A 22,106-nucleotide genomic window follows, 5' to 3' on the forward strand; every position below is an offset into this window, starting at 1 on the left:
CCAAAATTTGTCTTTTTTTTTTTCACTTTCCTTCCAAACTACAACTCAAAGAACATCTTTGCCTAAGCACAAGCAAGTGCTTGGATCTCCAGATGTTTGGGTTGGTTTTTTTAAAAGGACTTTGTGTGTTTATGATGACTTTGTTCAGAGGCATTTCTGATAGCACGACAGGGAAATGTAATGACAAGAACAAATTGACAAGAACACGCCAGATGCCCCTGAAAAGTGACAAAGATCTGTTTGTCAGGGTGGTAGTGCCTGTGAACGTTAGCTACTGGGTGCAGCCCTTTGTATGAATCTCCTTCAAGTGGACAAAATTTTGTGACTGCATCCTGAGTGTGGCCACCTGCACAATCTCCTGCCCTCTACATGTTGCAGCACCTCTTTCAGTTGTGACCCACAATTTCTCATAGGGCTTGGCTAGATTTAAAAGAAAATTCTCCTGAAGACAAAAAAAGAAACTCCTGTTCTAGTGAGAAACTTTCTACAGTCTAGTTTAGATTTAGGATCTTTGTCTCAGTATGATAAGAAAAGTATTTCCATTTTGAGTGTTTACACCCTAAGAGAGTAGAGAGAAAGAGAGAAAACGAGCAGATAGAGAAGACAAGAAGAAATAGAATGTGTCTACACCCCTGTCATTCTGAGGCTGGTTTTCTTGGTTAGGTGACACTGAAATGAAAGAAAATAAGTTTGTTAATTTTTTTAACACTACCTAAGGCAATATATGTATTCATACGTAGGGGAAATTATGGCTTTTAACTATTTTAATTAAAACCTAACACCTTGTTATGACAAAATAATGGGTTTCCTGAAATAACTACAGTGGGTGAGGCTGTCCTATTAAGTTCCAGTATGGCTTCAACAGAAAGAGTTAAGAAAAGCTTCTAGGCAGCAGAAGCTGATCCTATCCCACAGAATATTCCTTGCTTCAGCTTCTTTCTTCTGAAGTAATGTAAGCGTTAGCAATTTCCAGAAGAATTGCACATGCCTATCTCAATACTATATCAAAGGATCAGAACCCAAAGTCTTACTGAACTGACTGATGTTTGAATGTCAGACTACCCTGTACTGTCCAGAGCAGACTCAGATGTAAGCACTTTAAGAATATATGACTGTTCCAATAAAAGGTGGCTAAACCAGAGACTTAAACTTTGCATTAATATGTTACAATCAAAGAGTAGGAAGTTAGTCTTTCCTACAGTGAATTTAGGTAGAGTCCCTTAATCTTTCACTTCCCTTGTTAAATCTCCGAACCCAGGGTAACTGAAACAAGCTTACCACTCACACAGTGCTGCCCTCACTCAGAACTTTTGAAATTAAGCTTTACTTTGGTATCCAAAGACTTTAACATCAATGTAAATTATTTATAGTGTTACCTTCAGTGGAGGTCTGCCCCAGTTTCAGTCACTATTTAAGTGCCGGAAAATCTACTCTTTTTGGTGTTCAAGCTTACCCCTAGCTTAAATCAAGTTGTTTCTCAGTAAAAGTAGTAGCTTTCAATGGTGTTGGACTAGCATTTGTATGGTGCTCAGCAGCTGTGCACTGGCAGCTGAAATCAGGTCACATTCTCAGCAAAGTCAAAACCTCCATCAGCAGCTTTAGCACTGATAATAGTCTCTGCTCCATGTGGACCAAGTAACATCCCAGGGGGTGACACCTTCTCACAACATTTAGAACTGCTCACCTTCCATACTAAGATATACCCTCCCCAAAGATCAGAGAATTCATGAGTCCATTCTGTCTCAACCTCTGGAGGGTTTATGGCTGAGGACATTTGAATGCTATTATCAGCAAGGCATTTCTTTCAGCCTGAGTGCTCCAAGTTCCTATTAGGCAACCATTTGACTAGGCAATTCTTCTACAAGAATAATTTTTTATTGTTGCTACAATAAATGCATTGGAAAGCTCCTAAAATAGACTTTAGGGCTGTGCTGAAGGGACACAAATACCAGTTCATTAAGGCTAAAAGCTAAACACCAGTGACTGAAAAGATCCTAAACCCTACTTCTCAGTACTAGTTTTTAGAATAATACCAAAGCAGCAACAACCACTAAGAAAATGTAACCATTTTAAAGAACTGCTCTGTCTTTCATCCCATTTACTGGTCAGTGCCAGGGGGTCATTAATGTCCGCACACAAAAAGGGTGTATAAGATTAAATCTGTGGTCATTTATCAGGCTACAGTGCAATGTCAGGTTTCAGTCACTTGATCCAGAGCACATATCAGGTGTTGAAGGCAGATCTATGCCTTAAACACAAATGGCAAGAGATTATTTTAAGCATTTATTTCCTCTGTTCTTTCTAAGTACTTAGAAGGAACTGGTCTTTGTTTACTACCAACAATGGTTAGCAATTGTCCAAAAAGAGGATAAACTGCTGATCTCTTCATAAGCCTCGTTCTTGGGAGATTGCTGTACTGCATGGGTGACAGTTTAGACTGGAAATAATTCTACTGATACCACATTTTTTCATGTGAGACCTGAAATAAGAACTCATCCACAAATTAAGTGGGCCAAAATAAAATGTGATGCACAGGATAAGTGTATTTTTCTTGGCTTCAGACTTTGTGGAATAACAAGGAAACAAACATGACTGCATTTACACAGCAGGAGTCAGAAGGTGACATCTCACTTTTGAGTCACACATTCTTCCATCCACCTAGAAGCCCATTACATCTCATGTGTCAGATTGCATTCCCTTACATGCAGAAGCTTCGCCTACCACTATGATATTGATCAAGATGTGTAAAATGTGTCTGGGTTTGTTGGAAACATGAGAAAAATAATTCCAACTGATATGTGCCAGGAAAGTCTGAGAGAAGATAGATTTATGTCAACAAGAAAATAATTAATTTTGTAACAGGGAGAACTTTAGAGAATTTCCATTATTAGTACAAATTACTTCTGCACTCAGAGACCTGGCTGATACAGTCACAGCAGGTGGTATTTCTAAGCACAGACAAGGCTTTTGGTGACACGGTCCTCTACAGAGTTGCACCTAGTGTAACCACTCCCATTGTGCAAAATGGCATCAGCATGTCCAGATGAAGATGGAAGTGTTTTACAGTCACACTTCATCAATGCAAATGATGTGAGAAAGTGTAAGGCAGTCTGAAACCAAGCCCAGGTACTCTCATTCAGAGGGGTGTGACAGTGATTCCAAGTGTGGAATTGAACAAGCAGCTTGTCAGAGGTCATGCAGGTGTGTTCTCCACTTGCCCCCAGCCATGGGCTCCCACACTACCCTGTCTCCCCATCACCTGGTTTCTGCCAGGCAGCTGCACAAGGAGCTGGACCGGAGAATATTGCAGGGTTCATAGCGCAGCCCTAGGAACAGCTCTGAGGCACACAGTCGTGTCTGGCACCAGCACAGTTCTCCAGTGCCACTGCTGCACGCCAAGCAAAGGACCATGACAGCAACTCTGTGAGGGTCTAAAGAACTGCTGCTTGTAACCATGCAGATAGTGAATCAGTGAGGCAGAGGTTGTGCAGCGACACTGATTTATGGCAGTCTCACTCTGCATGAGGAATAAGTTTGCTTGCCCACAAGAATTTTTGAGTTTGGCTTGAGTTTATGTGATGTGGACAGTGGTGTACTGGAGAGCTGTGTAAATTCCACCACTGTGGTCTCACTTCAGAACGGGGTCTGATGTTGCATTGCAACCACTGGTAGGAGTATTAGAGCAAGGATATCAAGACTGTCTCAAACCAGAGGCAGCACATGGCCAACAGGGAGCTGATGTACCTCGGACACAAAAAAGGAAACATTCTCATGGCTTGAATATGGTCAGCTGGACTATGACAGATTTAAGCCAAGATACAGTGAGATTTTGTTGCCCCTCTTTACTGTCCAGTGTGCAGCGTTTCATACCACAGTTCATAAGCACTAACATGCAGAGAATTAATATCTTTACACCTGCCAACTCTAATGTACAGGCAGTAAATTCCATCAGAAGAGATGGTCAGTCTTCGTGGAGAAGAGCATCCTCCCAGGTGCAGAACCATTGCACAACCTGAAAACTTCACTTATCCCACATATTTAAAGCATTTGGGAGAATTTTACACCACTCATCTGGCATGTAAAGCCATGCCCTTCGTGACGAACAGATAAAGGAAGACATTATTTATAACATTTTGAAAAAGAAGACATTCATTACAGGGCTTATTTCAAAAAGCACATATACATACATTTAAGCTGTTTTTTTAAATGATGTGGTTGTTATATAGGTGAAGTGGATATACATTGAAATAGTGCAATTTTAAAACAAAAGTTAGTGCAGGAGTCAAACTACAACAATAACAAAACCCAAAATATAACTTTATTTTTTTTGTTGTTGTTGCAGAAACACATTACTGTCTGGGTTCAAAGAAAAGTATACACTGTTTTCAAAAGCACTAAAGTGCTCTTGAAAGGTATCCATCCACCTCTCAGTGAGATTAAGGGTTTCTTTTGGGATTGAAACTAGGATCTTTTTGAAATAATATGGGGTTTGGTTTTGATGTAGGGTGATGATATCTAACAAGCTGCTATCAGTCGAAAAATACTATCAAGTAAAAAAGTGCATTTCCTTTGTTGACATCACAAGTAACAGCAAGGAAAATAATCAGAGAAATACTTTGTTCTCACATACACTTATCAGCATTTTGTAACTCATTTATAGAAGTAGATTGCATCCCATTGTTCAGTCTTTCAGCAGCGACATGAAAGGCTGATGGCAATGAAATGTAAAAATATGGATTCTAAAACAATAATATTGTCAAGAAACTTAGGAATAACTTCAGTTTGAAGCAAAATAATTTCTAATTCATTTATGCAAGTAGTTGTTTTTACTTATGTGGTCCTTTTAAATTAAAAAGTTGTGTTGGGAAGCCCTTTCCTATTGCCATTAATTTAATGCTGGGATGAAGGAATAGCTGATCCTTCTTATAAGAGTAGAAAAATAATTATAAAACAAAAACTCTTATGGTAAACTGACCATACTAAAGACCATAAACATTTTTGATTTGCACAGAGGCATCACATCAGCTTGAGAAAAACAAACAGAACAAAGGAAACAGAAATTGCTAGACTTTGCTAATGAACTGTAGACAAGAGAGGAAAGGTGATAAGGAAAAATTATCAGGTATACCTGTGCAGCAAGTAATGATTATTTTTCTGTGCCTGAGGTTTTGTCTTTCTTTCCTCTTTCCAAAGATCACTAAAAGAAGGGCAGTAGCAGGGAGTAGGCTGTGTGTACCTGTGTCTGTTTCTTTTCACACACAGGTGCACGCACACACACACTCTCAAAATCTTTCCACTGGCTTTTGATTTTAGTAAATCATTTAACTCAACTGGAAGAGAGTCTACAACTTCTTGCTTTTAGCATTATAAATATTTCAAATGTTATAAAATCTATTGCAAAAATGTACATTCAGTGGTTTTATGAGGCACAAGACCTGCTAATGTATTTTCAGGGAAGCTTGCGTGTACTCTGTTCTGTCCACTGTTGGACAATGGTGGAGAATCCAGGGGCTCACGCTTGATTGCTTGAACCAAGCAGGGATTTTTAAATTCACATGGCATTTTGAACACCTCATTAACCTGCTCTTTCTCCTCCCCTGGGCCGGGGCTGTAGAAGTGGCTGTAGCAAGCTGTGTGTGGCAGGTCGGGCACGCTTTCCAAACACACAGAGGAGTTCTGAGGGCAAAAGGGGGCCACCTCCTTGCTCCGCGAAGCCTTGCCAGCTCGGTTCAAGTTCAGGCTATTGGGATGATTTGCTATGATGCGTTGCCAGTTATGGGGTGTGTAAAGGCAGTGCCTTGGCTTCTGGCAAGGCAGGGCAGGCTGGCAGAGGTCCGGCTCTGTTTTGAGGTGCACTCTGCTGGGATAGCTGGGCACCTGCTTTCTCACCGGGCCGCTCTCATCCAGCCAGGCTCGGCTCTGCGAAAGCAGGTAGTTATCGGCAATGTTTTCAGAGTCAGAGTCATACTCCGTTTTGATGGGCATCTCCAAGGGAATGGCTGTGTCATAGAGAGGCTCTGAGGATGTCAGTGGTCTCTGCAGCTTCAGATGGTCTGGCGCATAGTTCTCTGCACAGCGCTGTTGGAGCCCCGAGTAAGACTGGCCGTTTTCTGTGTTCCCCCAGTGGGAAGGACAAGTTGATGCCAAATTTAAAAAATTTTGGTCTCTGTTGTAGAATGATCCACCTCTCCTGTTTGGACATGTGCTCATTCTCTGGCTCATAGAACAAGAACTGGAGTTTCTTAAAGCCCAGCTACTGTTTGTGGTACAGTTGTTTTGAATGCCTAAAACTGATGTGTTAGAACTGAGAGGTTCCTCTTGCATAAAACACTCACCATTAGTATGAGGCTCAAACTTCACTTTTACATTATCTTGTTCATTCTTCACTGCTGCCCAGTTAAGATGCTTCCACTGGCCCAGAGTTTCAATGGCACTGTTGTAGGAAAGCCCCTCCAGGTTTCCTTTTAAACTGGCAAAACCACTTAGTATCTTCAGCTGTTCATCTTCTTCCCTTTCAATAACAGTAGAAAAAAGAAGTCAGGTCAATCAGAGGTTTCTAAATGGTTGTTTTCTGGGATACAGAGTGCATTACAAGCCCTATATTGTCCTCAATATGGGACTCTCACACTCTTGTGCACATAATCTTTGCATTTGCTTGAGAGAACAAAAGAGTGTCCCCGCATCTGGGTGTCAATGTGTGTGCGCAGCTAACTTTCTGAGGCATTGCTTCATTTGAATTCATGCATTGTTCTTCCATTTCAGGCACAGAGTTCAATAAAGAACCTAAAAATTTTAGTACATTACAGTAATTCTCTTGTGCTTTTGTTCTTCCCTTAAAATATTTCTAAATAATATTTGTGGGTAGAAAATTCGAGAGATAAAATACAAGTAGTATCTTAAATTAGATATATTTTGTTAACAAAGAGTTATTTGGACAAAGAAGAGCTTTCTGATCTGAGAGATTTGAGGGACAGCTGTGTGAGTCTTACATTTCTGAGCTGAGAGGAAATAAAGTGCCCAAATTAAATAACCAAATAGTCACAGATGTTCATATTGAGTGTATGTTTGTTTTATATGTCTAACTTAATTTATGTTGCCTTTTGTTTTCTAAGATGGCCAGTGAATTAATTTTCCATGACCTCCAGCTGAAGTACTCAGCATTGAAGAAGAACACTGGCAGAGAGTGTTGCCTGAGCACTTCCATGCCCAAAGCAGCTGTTTTCAGAACTGGGTCCAAATCCTGTGATTTTAAGTGCTGATTCCCAACTCTGTGGGGTCAAGTGCCATGAAACCACCTCATGCATCTCCAAGAAAGAAGCAGACATCTCAATAGGAAACTGCATAGGAAAACCTGAAGAGCTACTGAGGGGTTTAGAAGGCTTTTTCTTAGTTCACATTAGAACTTTTTCCTTGGGTATTGAATCAATGTGCAAGAAAAGGATTTTCCAGTAGAGGGAGTCCGTGTTGTTACAAAGAGAGAATGTCCCACTAATAATGTACACCATGAAAGAACAATATTTTCTCTCTCTCTTTTTTATATTTTGAGGCATTAAATATTTTCAGTCCTCTACTAAATATTCTTATTATTGACAGGATTGGCATGCAAATAGTCTCATAAAAGTTTTCTGCAGAACATGCTTCTCAAAAAATGGTCAAATTGGAAAGCACAGGCTGAACAAAATGCAATAGTCAAAAAAAGTTAAACCCCCAAATGAAGAATTTTACAGTGAAATAGTATCCAGTGAAAATTCTCCAAAAGAATCTGTGTTTCCTGGAAGACAGCATACATTTTAACAACAACAACCAAAGAAGTTGTAGCAAATACAAAATCTATTGCAGACTAAGGCAGAACTGAATATAATCACTAAAGCCAGCTCTTGTAATACTTCAGTCTGTGGGAACCATCAAGCCCAAAGGAAGGATTTTAACCTCTGAAAGCAAAAATGTAACTAAATAAACATGTTTAATTGCACAAAAACTATGTTGAAGTAGAGAAACTAATAAAAGAAACAGCCCCTTTTAATCTGCTTCTTAATAGAAATTAATTCCCTGACACAGCAAGATGATGTTTGTGCCGTCCTAGTAAAGGTAAAAAGTTCCAGCATCCTCAGGTGAGAGCTCCCCTGCTATTCATATGGATCCTAGGAGATACACTGCCTGCAAGGAATAGCTACTCTAGAAGTGCAAAGACTTTTTTCATGTATTTCTTCCACCTGCAAGGCATTCTGAAGGAAAAAATCTGGGATAACAGCCACATTTTTAACACGGGGCAGATGGTGGCTACGTAAAACTCCTGTCCCTGCCCACTGAGTCCGCTCTCTTGTCTCTTCCCTCAGACCAGCTTGAAGAGATACTTCCAACAAGGCCCAGAGGAACTGGAACAGACAGTCCCATGAGAGAAGGATGCAAAGCCCACTTGAGAGGAAAGGGTAAAACACATCCAAAAATTCCTCTCTGAATGCAAATCTGTGAGATTAGTTTACTGCGAGATTAGTTACTCCGCGTCTGAGCCTACAGACAACTAGATGTATCTGTCTACAAGCATCCAATGAACATGAGTACCCTTCTTTAGGTTATGTTGCACATACACAGCTGTAAACATCAGCTCAACTGTCTCACATGAAGGAAAAAAAAAGCTCAACATAGTCAAATGCTGATGAGCAGAAAAACTAGGACACTAGATTTTCAGCTGCAATGTAAATCAAAACCCAAATTATATTTTTTTTTGTCCAAGAAAGACAAATATTAATAATCAAGTAATTTATTTCTGTGTTAATGTATATGCATACTCAACTTCAGAAGAAGAAAAGGCTGAAGGCAGAAAATAAATATTGTTTAGGATTGTAACTGCCATTTCACATGTTCCAAGACAAAAATAGATTTCCATATAATATGTAAACTAAATTTTTCTCATTCAGCTCTTCTCTTAGGTCACTACAGCCCTTTGAAAGATTTCATAGAAAAAGAATGCATTCATTTTCCTATTTTTTTTTCTTTGGTACTGGAAAATATACTTACTTTAACATTTGCTGTTGGGCAAGGACATATTCTGAACAACCACTTCGATACAGAAGTTGAGTGTTAGCTTGAACCCAGACCCAGTGATCTTCATTTGTTTGTACTTTCACTAGAGAAATGCCATTTTCTCCATTATTCTTTGCTATATAATTTAAAAGAAAATAGATTTTAATACAAGCAGTATTAAGTTATTTTTTGCTACCTAAACTGCAAACATTCAAAGATTTCATTGTTTCTCTAGAAGCATCAGCATAGGAAGGTACAAACTAAAATATGTCACAAAATGAAGCAAATTACATCTTAAAACTAAAATTTGAAAAGCCTAGTGAGACACTTAAACTGTAACTAAGGATTTTACAGAAATAGTTATTCCTTCTAATATTTTCATCCCAGTAGTTGTAGAACCCACAAAAAAATGTTCATGAAAAATGGACCTGTAAAAGAGGAATGATTTTTAAAGATAGTAAAGATTTCCAGCAGATATGACAGAAGGATGAGTACAAGTCCGCTCAAGAAGAAGTTGCACAGTGGGGTAGACTTACCATCAAAATTTTATCCATTGTAAAATCTGAACTAGCGCCTAGACTCTCATAATTTTTCCACAGCCAAACACTGGAAAAGCATGAGTCAAAGCTGTGGGCACATCATGAGTTTTAAAGACAATGCATTCTAATTTTCCTCTGTTTTCTAATCTTTGGGGAAAACTAACATTTGTAACATATCCTTCAGTTTTCATCAAAGAGGAATAGATTTTATTATTAATTATCAGGATTTTCATATAAACTTACTAAATTCAATGCTGCCACTTTCAGGCAAGCATACATTGAGTATTCTTTTACTACCATTTATTTACTATTTACTATTTACCGTGATTGTTTATTTCTCTGTAAATTTTTTACCCACTCTGAAATCACAGAGTTATTCTGCACTATCTTTTGAGGTTGACAATTTTTTTTTTTTTATTTTTTAAAAGAAGAGGTGTTAGGGAGAAGAAGGAGAGAATTGGGAGCAAAACCTGAAAAACTTAGCAGGAGAAAAGAAAAGGTTATTTTTCCATAAACTGTATATAATCTAGAAGTACTTAGCAATACCTTTGATTTGGTTTTCAGCAATCTGTAATGCATTAGTGAAGGCAGCACCTTCATGGTGATTGTTTCTTCCATATAATTCTGTTGCTTCACAAAGTCCTGAACTGCCTTTTGAACTGTAGCTGTAGAGGGGAGAAAATGTGGAAAATTCCTTGTCAGTGAATGACATCACAGTAGAGTCACAGACTCTAAAAGATATGACTTTCAAGCTGGTGGCCATTAGCAAAAGCATTTGTTTTAAGTATACAGTAACTAGCACTAAATAATTATTTTTTTCCTGCATCATTTGGTTGCTCTAGCTAGTGTGTGACTGGAGTTCTGCATTCAATTAAGAGGAATAGTTATGTTTAGGAATATTCTGTTCATGACTTACTATATCTGGAAAAATAAATTTCATCTGGAATTGAGACAAATGCTATGTATATTCTGCTCTTCCTATTCAAGTTACGTTCGAGGTACGTACATCACAGTGACCAGCAATGAATTTAAAAGCTGGCATAACTTCAATTTGCAATAAGCACCATATGATTTGGATGTATTTCTTCCAATCTTTAGTTGAAAATACTTGAATCAGGGCTTTAAAAGGGTGCACTGTCTGTAATACTGAATTACAAATGCTTCCTTGCATTAAGACTATAGGGGAAAGAAAAAAAAAAAGACTGCTTAAATCTGCCCACCATCCTTGGCTACCATGCTTCAGGCCTGAACCTAAGGAAACACTGAAGATAAATGGTTGCTTCATTCTTGTCAGATCTTTGGCCACTGTCCCGTCAGGTAGTAAAGCATCTCTCTATTAGCAACTCAATTCTGACCATCAGTTAATTTCACCTGGGCCACTGGAAAAACTAGCAAATAGAAATGACTTTCTAACTCTATTCCAAAGGCCTGCATAGTCCACTATATCAGACTTCCAGCAATTTAGTTCTTCTCAAAAGGGTGTATGTACTAGAACCACATTATACATCTGGATAGTGAATCCACACATACACAAGCATAATCTAATTAAAAGCCAAATTATGGCACTGTCAGTGATACTGACAAACATTCTGCTTCACAGCAATAGAACTCATTACTGTAAGGTTATGTGTAAGCAAATAAGGGAAAATACGATCCTAGCCCCAAACATCAACAAATTCTGCCATAGAAGAGTAACAAAAATAAGTGTTAGGAAGGAGATGAGTCTGAACACAATATGTCCTGATCTTTTGTGATTGCTACCAAATGATCACCCCCAAGCCATTTAGTGCAATTGTAATCTTACGTGTTCGTAAAACTTCAGTTGAAAGATAAATGCATACACCAAGTACAACTCATTAAACTCTTTGTGAGCACAGCCCCTACACACACACATATTCAGCTTTCTGAAGTTTTCCTTTTCCTTTGTTAACAAAATGCCCAAGTTGAAATAATAGTGTTAGCAGAAGATACTGAAATTAGAAAACTTGCAGTAAAAATAGTTTTTATTTTCCACTTTTACAGGTGGCTTACTGCATTGGTGACTTTTGAAGGTTAGAAAGATATCCTAATGTTCCATTTCTAATATCAAATTTTGTATATTGAAATATATTACTTAACATGTATTATAAATAAAGTACAATATATTGCATCATCTTGCCCTCTATTATGTTATATTATGGTAATTGTATTATATTTATTTTGTATTCAATAGTAAATCCAGATAAATTATTCACTTTTCTAAGAAAGAGTTTTAAAATTGAGAGATATTGAGCATAATTTGTGGTTTTTACATGCTTAATAGCCCATAATCTTCACTAAATACCAAAAGATTAATTTATAAATACTTTGTGTTTGCTGCTGCTGCATCATCAGCTTTGTGTTTTGTTCTCACAAGCAGGCTTTTCATCTTCATCTCTGTCACAGAAGGGAGGAGAAGTGGTACCACTATGCAGAATAAGGACAGCTGAGGTGGCAGTACTGTTCCTGATGAGGACTTCTTCCTTTGTCCAAAGAGGAACTTTAGTTTGCCTTGGAACTGCATTGTCTGGTATAAAGAAAACCAAAAGAAAACAAAAAAAACCAAACCAAACAAAAAAAAAAAAAAACCAAAAAAAAAAAAAAAAAACCAAACCAAAAAAAAAAAAAAAAAAACCAACAACAACAAAAACAAACAAAACAAAACAAAAAAATCCCCCACAAAAAAAAGGCAAGAAAAAAAAGAAAAAACCCAACAACTTAAGTATTTAGTGTATAAACATTTAAAATACTAATACAACCTAGAGAGAGTGTCAGTTAATACCAAACCCAGTTTTGAATCAGCGATTAAAACTACGAATTTCATTTTCTTCATCTAATTTAAACCATGTCATTTCAGAGAGAAGGTGGGTGGAGGTAGCATCAACAGTAAGATGAGGCTTTTGAGGCTGGCTGAGAGTTTTTTCTCTCTTGTGTACTCAGCAATAAAAGTTCTGTGTTACGTTCTATTTGCCAAAACGGGCCACGTACAGTGGTGCAAACAATTGTTTCCTCTGTACCCCACTGAAGCTGGAACCATTATTTTTCCATGCTCTGTTCTCTCTAGCAAGAGGATTTCTTAGTTTCTGTCCTCTTATTCTGCACTTTCTTTGGGAAGTATAAGGACTGGCACAACCCAAGAGTTGTGCAGACAGGTACCAAGGGGGAAAATAGGCCCAAGATGGCCACAAACAGAGTGCACAGCTTGGAAGGAACCATCCATCCCTGCTTCAAGTATCTGTGTAGTCAGAGATCAGGGTTCAAGTTAATAGCAAGCTGCTGCCTCTCAGTGAAAAATTAACTACCAAAAAAATGCCCAGTGAAAAATCAGCCCGTTTGAGTTAGGCATTTTCCAGAGCTACGAGATTAAAGCAGGGATGCAGAAATGATGGCTGTCAAGACCATAGCCTTCCAGCAAATGAGCATCTGAGACAGAACTTGCATTTCCCAGTCTCATGCTGATTGTTTCATTTTCTCTGCACATGCTGGAGTTTTCCCTAAGCAGAAACAGCATTGGTCTTTACTAAGGAAATGGAGAAGAAGTGATTTCTAGAAATGAACGACTCCTAGTAGGATCATGCAAGAGACTCTCTAATTCTGGGTTTTATTATTAAAGGATTCTTCACAAAAGGAGACAACAGATAATTATTTTTCTTTCTCCTTAAAGCAAATACTTTGGGCTTAAATGTTAATTGTTGAAATTCAGACTTGCCACCCTTGCGCTATGCCCAGTACAAATTGAAGACAGATCTTGTTGAAAATAAACATTTTTAAAGTCTTCCAGTTTCAAATATTACAACCTTCTTTTCTCCCATAATTCTTTACACATATTAATAATTATTCTAGGTGTTTCTTGTCAGTGGACAGCAAAAGAAAAGTGTATCCTGTCCATGGATTTCCACAATATTTATGTTGAAAAATTTTTCATATGAAGTAATTAAAGTGTATAATGTCATGCCTACAGTGATCTAAGTGAAGTTGTACTTACAAGGAATCCAGAAGTACTGTCCAACAAGCAGCGAACTCGACAGATGAAACAACGAGTTAAAAAGGAAGAATAATCTGTTGTCATGCTGTCATTCTCTTGTGCTTTGAACAATTTACTGAGAATATATTCTTCTCCTAGGAACAACAGTGGAGGCAACATATATCAGATCGCACTAAGAAATAATGAAAATATTCTGTAGCAAATTGAGGAAGCTGTTACGGAAATTGCTAAAAATTACTTTATGGATGGGCGAATATTCAATGGTGTCATGTATGGATACATCTGCACATGCTCTAACAAAAGAAAAATTAAAGCTCTGCAATGGGATTCGGGTGAGTTTCTTCAGAAATTTGGACTTTATTTCCTGAGTTTTTGTGATTTTTAATGATGCAAAACAGGGTAACAGATGTTGCTGGTTTTGAGATCACAGATCACAGAAAATGCATTAGACAGGAGAACAAAATAACGAAAAATTACAATCGTAGAAAAAAAACAGAACAAAAAAATGGGCAGTAGATTATTAGCTAATGTTCAGGTGTTGCACCTCCTTGATTTTTTTGTACAAGTGCAGTTTTTTAAAATGTTTCCCAAAAGACACAAGTATTTATACAAAACTATGAACTTGAGACTTGAAGTTCTCCACAATATACATTAGGATGAAAATTCCAAATATTTGTAAATTTTATGGTTTGAAGTAGTAGTGCACGTTGTTTTGCTTGTTTCCTGCGTACTTCCTACAAAATCTTTCAAAGCTCCTCAGATAAGGAGGATATAAGGATATAAGGAGTTTATAAGACTCCTGTAAAACACAGAAACTGTTTTTCAAGAAATGCAAGAAATTCCACCAAAGTTTCACAACTGTGTTCCTGAGGACTTCATAGAGGTTTCTGAAGGATTTCTTGCAAGTTTCTCCCCTCTCACCTGGTGATTATACTCCCAATTTATTTCCTCAATTACTACCTCACCTTCTGGTGAAATGCATAGATTTTGCTGGGATCAATCATTCTTTATAAGGTTAACAATCTCAACATGATTGTAAGTTCTGTAGTTGTGATTTCAGCTTAATAGCTCATGTAGGATAAAATTTGAGGGCAGGCATGTAATTCCCATCCTAGGGAAGTATAGCCTCAGAGGAAAAGGTGCGTTGCTGAACCTATTTGCTCTTCAGAAGGCTCCTGACTACATCATTTTACATGGGAAAACAAATGGCAGAAAGTGATACTTCCATGGTGATTCTGTGCAGAAACCTTTTGCATCAATGAGAGGACTGTTGATGTCCTGATGTGTTGACAACAAAATTTTGGCAATATGAAGAACTGATGCTGCTCATTCTGAGCATGTAAGAATACATGTGTAGGCACATTAGAGAAAAGCAAAGGAAACAACTTTGTAGCACCAGTGGCACGCTCTACCTTATAAATGCCCAGGATCAGGAAGAAATGTCATCTCCGAGACAATAATATAAATAAATGGCCACTGTGCATCTTTCCAGTGAAGAATCTAACTGGAGATGATACTGACATGGGCATAGGTGGAATGCAATTCTACCTCCGTACAGTGGTGCCTATGTTTCCAATCAACGTGCACAATCCCACCTGTTTCTGACTGTAGTTGCTGTCCTGACATCTGGGGAGGATTCATGGCCCAGTGCAGTTGTCTACAGAAATCCTGGCGGTCATCCACGTGAATGTAATCATATATGTTTTGGTGCATTACATCAGTCTGAAACAATTACAACAAGGAACGGTTAATTAGTAACTGTAGGGGGGCAGCCACTTATCTTTAGATTGATACTTTGCTTAAAATCATGGCAGGCGTAGGACACCTTCAGAGCAGCTTTAATGAGGAAAGTTGTTTCAAAGACCCCTACTTCTCAACATTTGCTTTTTCTCTTCACATCCTAAGATGATTCTTTCTATTCTTAACTCTTTTGTACATATGCAAATATGAGTAATAAACACCCAACTGACAAGTGATGATTAGTGGCATCCCCCAGGGTTTATGCTGGGACAAAACCTCTTTAATTTTTTGACCAACGAATCACAGGATAGAATGCACGCTCAGCAGGTTTGCAGAGGGTACAAGCTGGGGAGGGCAAGGCAGCTCCTTGGTGGGCTGTAAAAATAGGCTGATAGGAACCTCAGGAAGGTCAGCAAAGGCAAATTTCTCTCTTAATTTTGGGTACCCCATGAAAAGAAAGATATTAGAAAGTCAAAATGAGCCCAGGAGAGTGCTACCAAGACTCTTAAGGGAGCTGGAGCGCATCCAGGAGAGAAGAACAGCGTTTGCTCAGCCTTCAGAAGGGAAAACCACAGCAAGAATGTACTGCTGCCTACATCAACCAAATGAGCAGGGGAAGAGAAGACAAAGGCGGACTCTTCTCAGAAGTGAGAGGGTAAGAAGCAACAGACACAAGTGGCAACATGGGAAGGTGGGAATTAATAATAAGCGGAAAAAAAAGTTACAGTATTGGTGGCTAAACACTGGAACACATCCTCCAGAGGGGTCATAGAAACTCAAAGATTGATCAGTCCTGCATCAACCTGCTGTAGCTCCATGTGATTTGAGCAGGAGGTTGGACTAGATGACCTCCAGAGGTCCTTTCCAACTGTATGGTTCTGTTATTCTGTGACTTTAGAATATACTCATTACACACAAGACAACCATCTTGAAAAGAAAAGCAGCATCTTATATTGAAATTTAAAAGAAACTTCTAGCTAAATCTTAGTTTTATAATGGATCATGTTTCTGCTAACAAAAGCTTTATAAAAGGAAATTGAAAGAAATAAATCTTCACCTGTTGGATTGACAAGAAAAAAATTAGTCTGAGATGGCATAGTAAAATAGCCTTATTTCAAGTGTATGTCTAATCAGCAGTCAAAGGTATGCAACATACAGTGCTGCATTTAAAAATAATAGCAGAAGTTATAATATTGACAGTACGTGTATTGACAAGTTAATACTATGTCAGTGGCTGGGTGTTCTTAGTAATTCTGAATATATTTACCTGATGAAACCCTAGATAGTCCACAATGGTCGATGACGCATAGAATATCATTCCATCTGCACTCACCACCAAGGCAAAACCATTCAGTGACTGAAAAAGGAAAATAAAATACTTTAAAAGATAATCAGAAGATAAAGAATAAAATTAGTATCAATGTAATCATTTTAAGAATATCCTGGAATGAAAAAACTCACTCTGCAAAAAGTTGGACACTAAATTCTTTCCTACCATGAAAAATAAATAACAACCTGGAACATGCTTTCTTTCTTTTCTAAAAAAGTTAAAATAGTTAATTAGAGTATAATGACCATATTATATTATTTGTTAATTTTCTGCATAATTATATTTGCTCATTAATTCATAGAATTAAAAGTTTAATAGCAAGTGTCAACTGCTTTATTTTTCCTTTTAATTTAAAACTGCACATTCCATAATAATTGCTTTGAATATGTATGCATTAATACATATAATAATATCCAAAAGGAAAATTAAATACATGTGCTGTTTTAACTCTAAAACTGGATCTGTATTTTTTTTAATGGCTTTTTTTTAACTGTTATAAAAATACATACATAGCATAATTGCATAAATGCAATGAATATAAAATGTCAGTCCTCATGCTGCACAAGGACTGACTAATTCTGCCTCTCTTCCCTTGATAAAGGTCTGGTAACATATCTTTACTCCAGCAGGTTTGCACTCCAAGGCAGTCTAGATCCTTTCGTGTGGTGGTTTTGAGGTCTTTGAGATTACAGTTCAAAGAGCTGTTGCTGAAATACTGCTATATTATTATTATCCTTGCTTCACCTTACTCTCAATGTGCCTATTAATCCTGAGTTAATCCTGAAACACAGTGAGGACAGATTTTCAATTGCTCAGTAACCAGATACACTGACATATTTTTGTGAGCTTGGTTCTCTTTTTGGTTCCTAAATAAGGACCAGATTTCCAAGACTGCTTGAAAGCTGTTCCCACTGTGACAATGGTGGGCAGAATTTCAAGAGTTCAGTGCACAATAGACTGACCTCCTCAGAAGGTTTGGCTCCCATTGTAAATGTGGAGCACCTTTGGAAATGTGGCCCCGTGGGACCACCCTTGGCCAGAGGCTCCGTGCCTTGAAGAACCTGTGAAACAATGACTTGAGTAAAGTAGTGGAGAGCCTTCAATGGCCGTAGCAGCAAGTGATTCAATCAGGTCAACACCTACCATAAGCCAGTGCTAAGAACAGTCAATGACAAATCTTGTTTTGCTGCAGGTCAGCTCCATAGGTGCAGATCCTTTGCAGAGCAAGAGTGATCTCTGCCTTGTTGTGCCTGTGTTGAATACTAGTTATCCTTGTCAACTCTTCGAGCACAAGAACTGCTCAACTGGTGTTATTTCCTGCTCTAAATAATGACCAAATTTGTCCCAGCACCTCACCAACCAGAAGATGGTGTGTCAAGATTTCTGCATCTTCACATCTGCACCTCTCACTGCACTGAGAGGAACCTCCATGGATGGTATCTGTCATATACATTTCCAACATCAAATGGAGACAAGAAAGCATTTTTGTCATCTTGTCTCTTTGGTCTCGTCTTCAATGTTAGGAATTTTATTACATTTTGAATATCTGGCAGGCCTTTTAATTTGGATAGACTAAAATTTTCCATAAAGATAAGTGTGGGACACTTAAGGGAGCTCCCTTTTTTCTGTGCCCCTTACCAGGCACATTCTGAAAGACCTTGAGTCCTGACGTCCATGAAACAGGACCAGGTAGAAGTTAAGAACATTTTTTTAAAAATGAAAGAAATTTTCTTAATTAAATAAAAGTTCTCGAGCTATGCAAAGTAATACACCAATCCCTACCTTCATTGTTTAAGCTTCAAAGACCACAAGATCTGATTATTATCAAAGAATCCTGCACATTATAATGCTGAACATCCTTAAAATGTACCTTCTATTGTCCTGCAGGCAAGCTGGAGTTTTTCAGCCTGTGTAGGGATATCTGCCTTTGTCAATGATTGCTTGTATGAATCAAGAGATAAATTCATCTATTCAAAAAATTAGTCTTCTTCAGCATATTGCCACATACTCTTTAGGCCTAGACACATACATAAGAGATCAGTCTCTACCCTTATGAAGCAAGACTTGATCCCCCACAGTGGAAAGCAGGAAGGTTTTTCTTTACACACCTTTTTCCACAGAACTAGAGTCAGGCTGAACTAGATGCAGCAGTTTCTAAAAACTGGAAAGGGAAATGGAGCCATGTGTATTTCCAGGGATTCAGATCAGTGTACTGGCAACTGTGAGGTTGGAGGAGGTATTAAGAAATAGGTGGGATGGAGGAAGAGGGAAGAAGAAGTGGAGGAAAAGTTCAAGGAGCGCTGTGTTTAGGTTGAGCCAAAAACAAGTGTGGATTTGAAGCATGCATGTAAATGAAGGGATTTCCAAACTTCCCCTGTTTTGTTTTTGGTTTGTTCTCAAAATTCGGTGTCCTCTCCTGAGGTTATATCTCTTCATTAAGCACCCCCTGGTTTTCACTACCCCAGCTGCAGACATCAGATGCTTTGCCCTGCAAGCAGGGAAAGCAAAATCCACTTTGGTGTAGAAACAACTTTTATGGAGCCACATGACTAAGCTGAGGATGAACACAAATTCCATGTCTCTAAATTCACTTTAGCTGGGAAACCTGCTGCTTCAGACACATTAAAAAAAGACAAACTGGATATCAAGTAAAACTTTACACCAATGAGTCTCATCCACACCTGCAAATTCTTCTGCTTTGTCAGTATTACTCTAAACTGTAGTTCAGTGGTAAAACAGACATCTGTAACACAGAAGACTAGATAGAGTCAGAGCTGGGCTGGGATTTATACTTTTCTTATCTACTTACCACAGGTGGGGATAAGGAGGAGGGTGTTTGCTAGCACATTGCCCACTCCGAGTGGGTAATGGTCATTGCAAACCAGTAGGGAAATACCTTTTCCAACCTCTCAGATAAATATCTCAGGTACCAAATACAACTCCATACTGAAATCCTTTACAGTAACACTAAATAGATGTTTTTCCATTTTTCTGGCCATAAGCCTAGTGACTTGTTAGACTGAGTAGGAGAGACAGCTTCAGTCCACAAGAATGAGTGAAAACTATTCCCAGCTTTTTTGTTCTAAGTTACCACATCTTACATTAAACATCACAACAAAGTATATGGCTCCACTTATGATTTTTAAACATTCTCTGTTATTGAAATAAAATTCTCAGCAATAGTTTTCTCTCATTCCCAGTGAAGAGGAGGTGTGTTGTGTCAGAACCACAGCAGCCATGTGTCTGGGAAATGGATAACCTGGAGACATGAAACAGGAAAGAGGACGTGGACCAGCCTCATACCTGCAGTTCTCACTCCCTAATGAAAACACTTTTGCCCTGAACACTGAGGGGACAGCACAGAGAAGTAAAGGCAGCTTCTCTCATTTCACTTTAATCCTCTCAGCAGAAATAATGGACAGCCTAATGGGGCTCTGGTATTTAGAGCAAGTGTATTTCAATCAGTACAGTCCACTTACATGCTAAAATATTTTTTCAATATTGCATATTCTTACACATGCACACATAGAAACAAACACATAAAGCTATTAGTATGGACCTTAAAACTTCTACGACAAAAAACAACTAACTTCAAATCTGAAAAAAATACATGGTTTTAAACTGCCATTTGGTAAACCATATGGATTCAATGACAGATGGAATTTCTAATCCAGGATAATAGCTGAAACATGTGAGACAGACTTAAGTATGTATTGTGAACATTTGTTTGTTTGTATTTGGCTTTTTAAAAACACTTACATGAGTTTTCTGCATTGTACTTAAAAAAATGAAATCATGTGGGACTTTTTTCCCAAATGAAAAATAAAAGAGAGCTTGGCACCAGATAGGGGACTGTGTTCTTTTAAAAAAACATGTACATCCAATTATGTACTCACGAAAAGCTGCACCTGCTACTGAAACAAAAAAACAATTAATCTGTCAGTTCAAAGAAAGTATGATATTATTCCGGTGCCTACAGTAGCTGTGAGATTAAAGTTATCAGTTCCTTCCATTAAGAAGTTTGTGAAACTTTATTAGTCAAGAGATTCTCTTTGGAAATGAAGGCAAATATTTTAAGGAAGATAGGACTTCCTTTGGCAAGATCCTTTATATATCCTGATTTTTTTTCCTGGTCTCATAGCAGAAAACCAGCCAGAAAATACTTCAAAGATATTTTGGTCAAGGTCATGGCATAGTAAAAATAAGGAGGAGAAAAAAAAAAGAGAGAGAATGAGTTCCAATGCACATTTCTCTTATTACTCTTCCTTGAAATAAAGGAAAATTCACTAGCATTAGGTCTCCAGAGACCGTGTTACTATGGCTACTAAAGTACAACAGTCAAGGCCTGCAGCCATGCCTTGCTTTGAACAGATTTTCGAGTCACGCAACTTGGGTACTAAATTTCCAGGGTCAGTTGGCTCACAGTTTATCTGGAACAGCTTCATTTAATAGTGGATCACTGGGTTTTTGCATCCTATGTGGGATGGGGCCATTTTCTGGTGATCTAAATAAGTAGCTATTTAAAAACTCTGGAAATTATATACTTGCTAGTATCTTATGAATATTAGGAGGAAAATGCAGACAGTTAATTGTGTCTTCTGTCTTAAACTGCATTGTTTAGTGAATCAGTATTTCTTTCCACTGGTGTTTTTAGGACTCATAGCTGCCCTTCTCAAAAATCCCTCTGAACCCCTGAGGTTCTCTTTATATTAAAAAAAAAATAACTCTTACAGAACCCTGAAGTAAAAAAAAAAAAAAAGTAAAAAAATAGCATAAAAGACTATTCAGAAATACCATATCTGGTGACATCAGAATATGGCCTTTGCTCAACAAGTACAGTATCTCTTAGGCCTCTGGACTGTCTATCTACAAAGCAACTTCAAAAGGAGTATTTCTGTGAGTAAGCACTATTTCGTGCAAAGGAGAGTGGCAGAATTGTTTTAGCATTCAGTTTTGATCAAGGGTTTGCGTGTACAGATTAAATTTCAGGCAAAAGAAACAAAACAGAAGACAAATTTCCATCATTTGAGCCAGCGAAGGAAGTAGTAGCTGAAGTATACAAACATGGAGTTATATGGAAAGCCTTTCAGAGAGAAAGGGCTCAATCTGATAAACTGGTTTTCATAGACAGAAGAAATTTTTATTTTCAAATACAAAAAAATATGTATGTATGATCATTATGTGCCTTTCACTCCTCCTGTCACCCTAAGTAAAACAAAGTTCATGTTCCTGCCTGTGTGCTTGACCCTGAATATCACTTCAGGCTTCTTTCAGTATGGAAACCCAGCATCTAGTGCTGTACTACCAAGGCCAACATTTTCAACAATCATTCACAATGCCAGACAGATTTGAGTCCTGGCCCTCCCATTTACTGTCAGAGGGAACAGCTGGGCCATCTGAAAGGCACAAATGATTGTGAATCATTCAGCTGGTGACATTTCTCATTATTCCATTTTTCAATATCCCATCA

The 22,106-nt window shown here is 38.0% G+C and overlaps 1 protein-coding gene across 1 annotated transcript in view; it reads right to left on the reverse strand.

The window, feature by feature from the left end:
* Window positions 1-5,391: 5,391 nt before the first annotated feature.
* The window catches only part of AHRR (aryl-hydrocarbon receptor repressor), a 63,781-nt gene continuing 47,066 nt past the window's right edge, over window positions 5,392-22,106 (reverse strand). Inside the window, exons 4-10 of the mRNA XM_039711115.1 lie at window positions 16,574-16,663; window positions 15,162-15,288; window positions 13,567-13,700; window positions 11,909-12,108; window positions 10,110-10,228; window positions 9,019-9,160; window positions 5,392-6,511 (exon numbers count right to left, since the gene is read on the reverse strand). Coding sequence (XP_039567049.1) covers window positions 5,392-6,511; window positions 9,019-9,160; window positions 10,110-10,228; window positions 11,909-12,108; window positions 13,567-13,700; window positions 15,162-15,288; window positions 16,574-16,663 — 1,932 coding nt within the window. The remainder of the gene's footprint in view (window positions 6,512-9,018; window positions 9,161-10,109; window positions 10,229-11,908; window positions 12,109-13,566; window positions 13,701-15,161; window positions 15,289-16,573; window positions 16,664-22,106) is intronic.

Source organism: Passer montanus, unplaced genomic scaffold (genome assembly GCF_014805655.1).
Source record: "Passer montanus isolate IOZ18808 unplaced genomic scaffold, ASM1480565v1 scaffold24, whole genome shotgun sequence".
Lineage (NCBI taxonomy): Eukaryota > Metazoa > Chordata > Aves > Passeriformes > Passeridae > Passer > Passer montanus.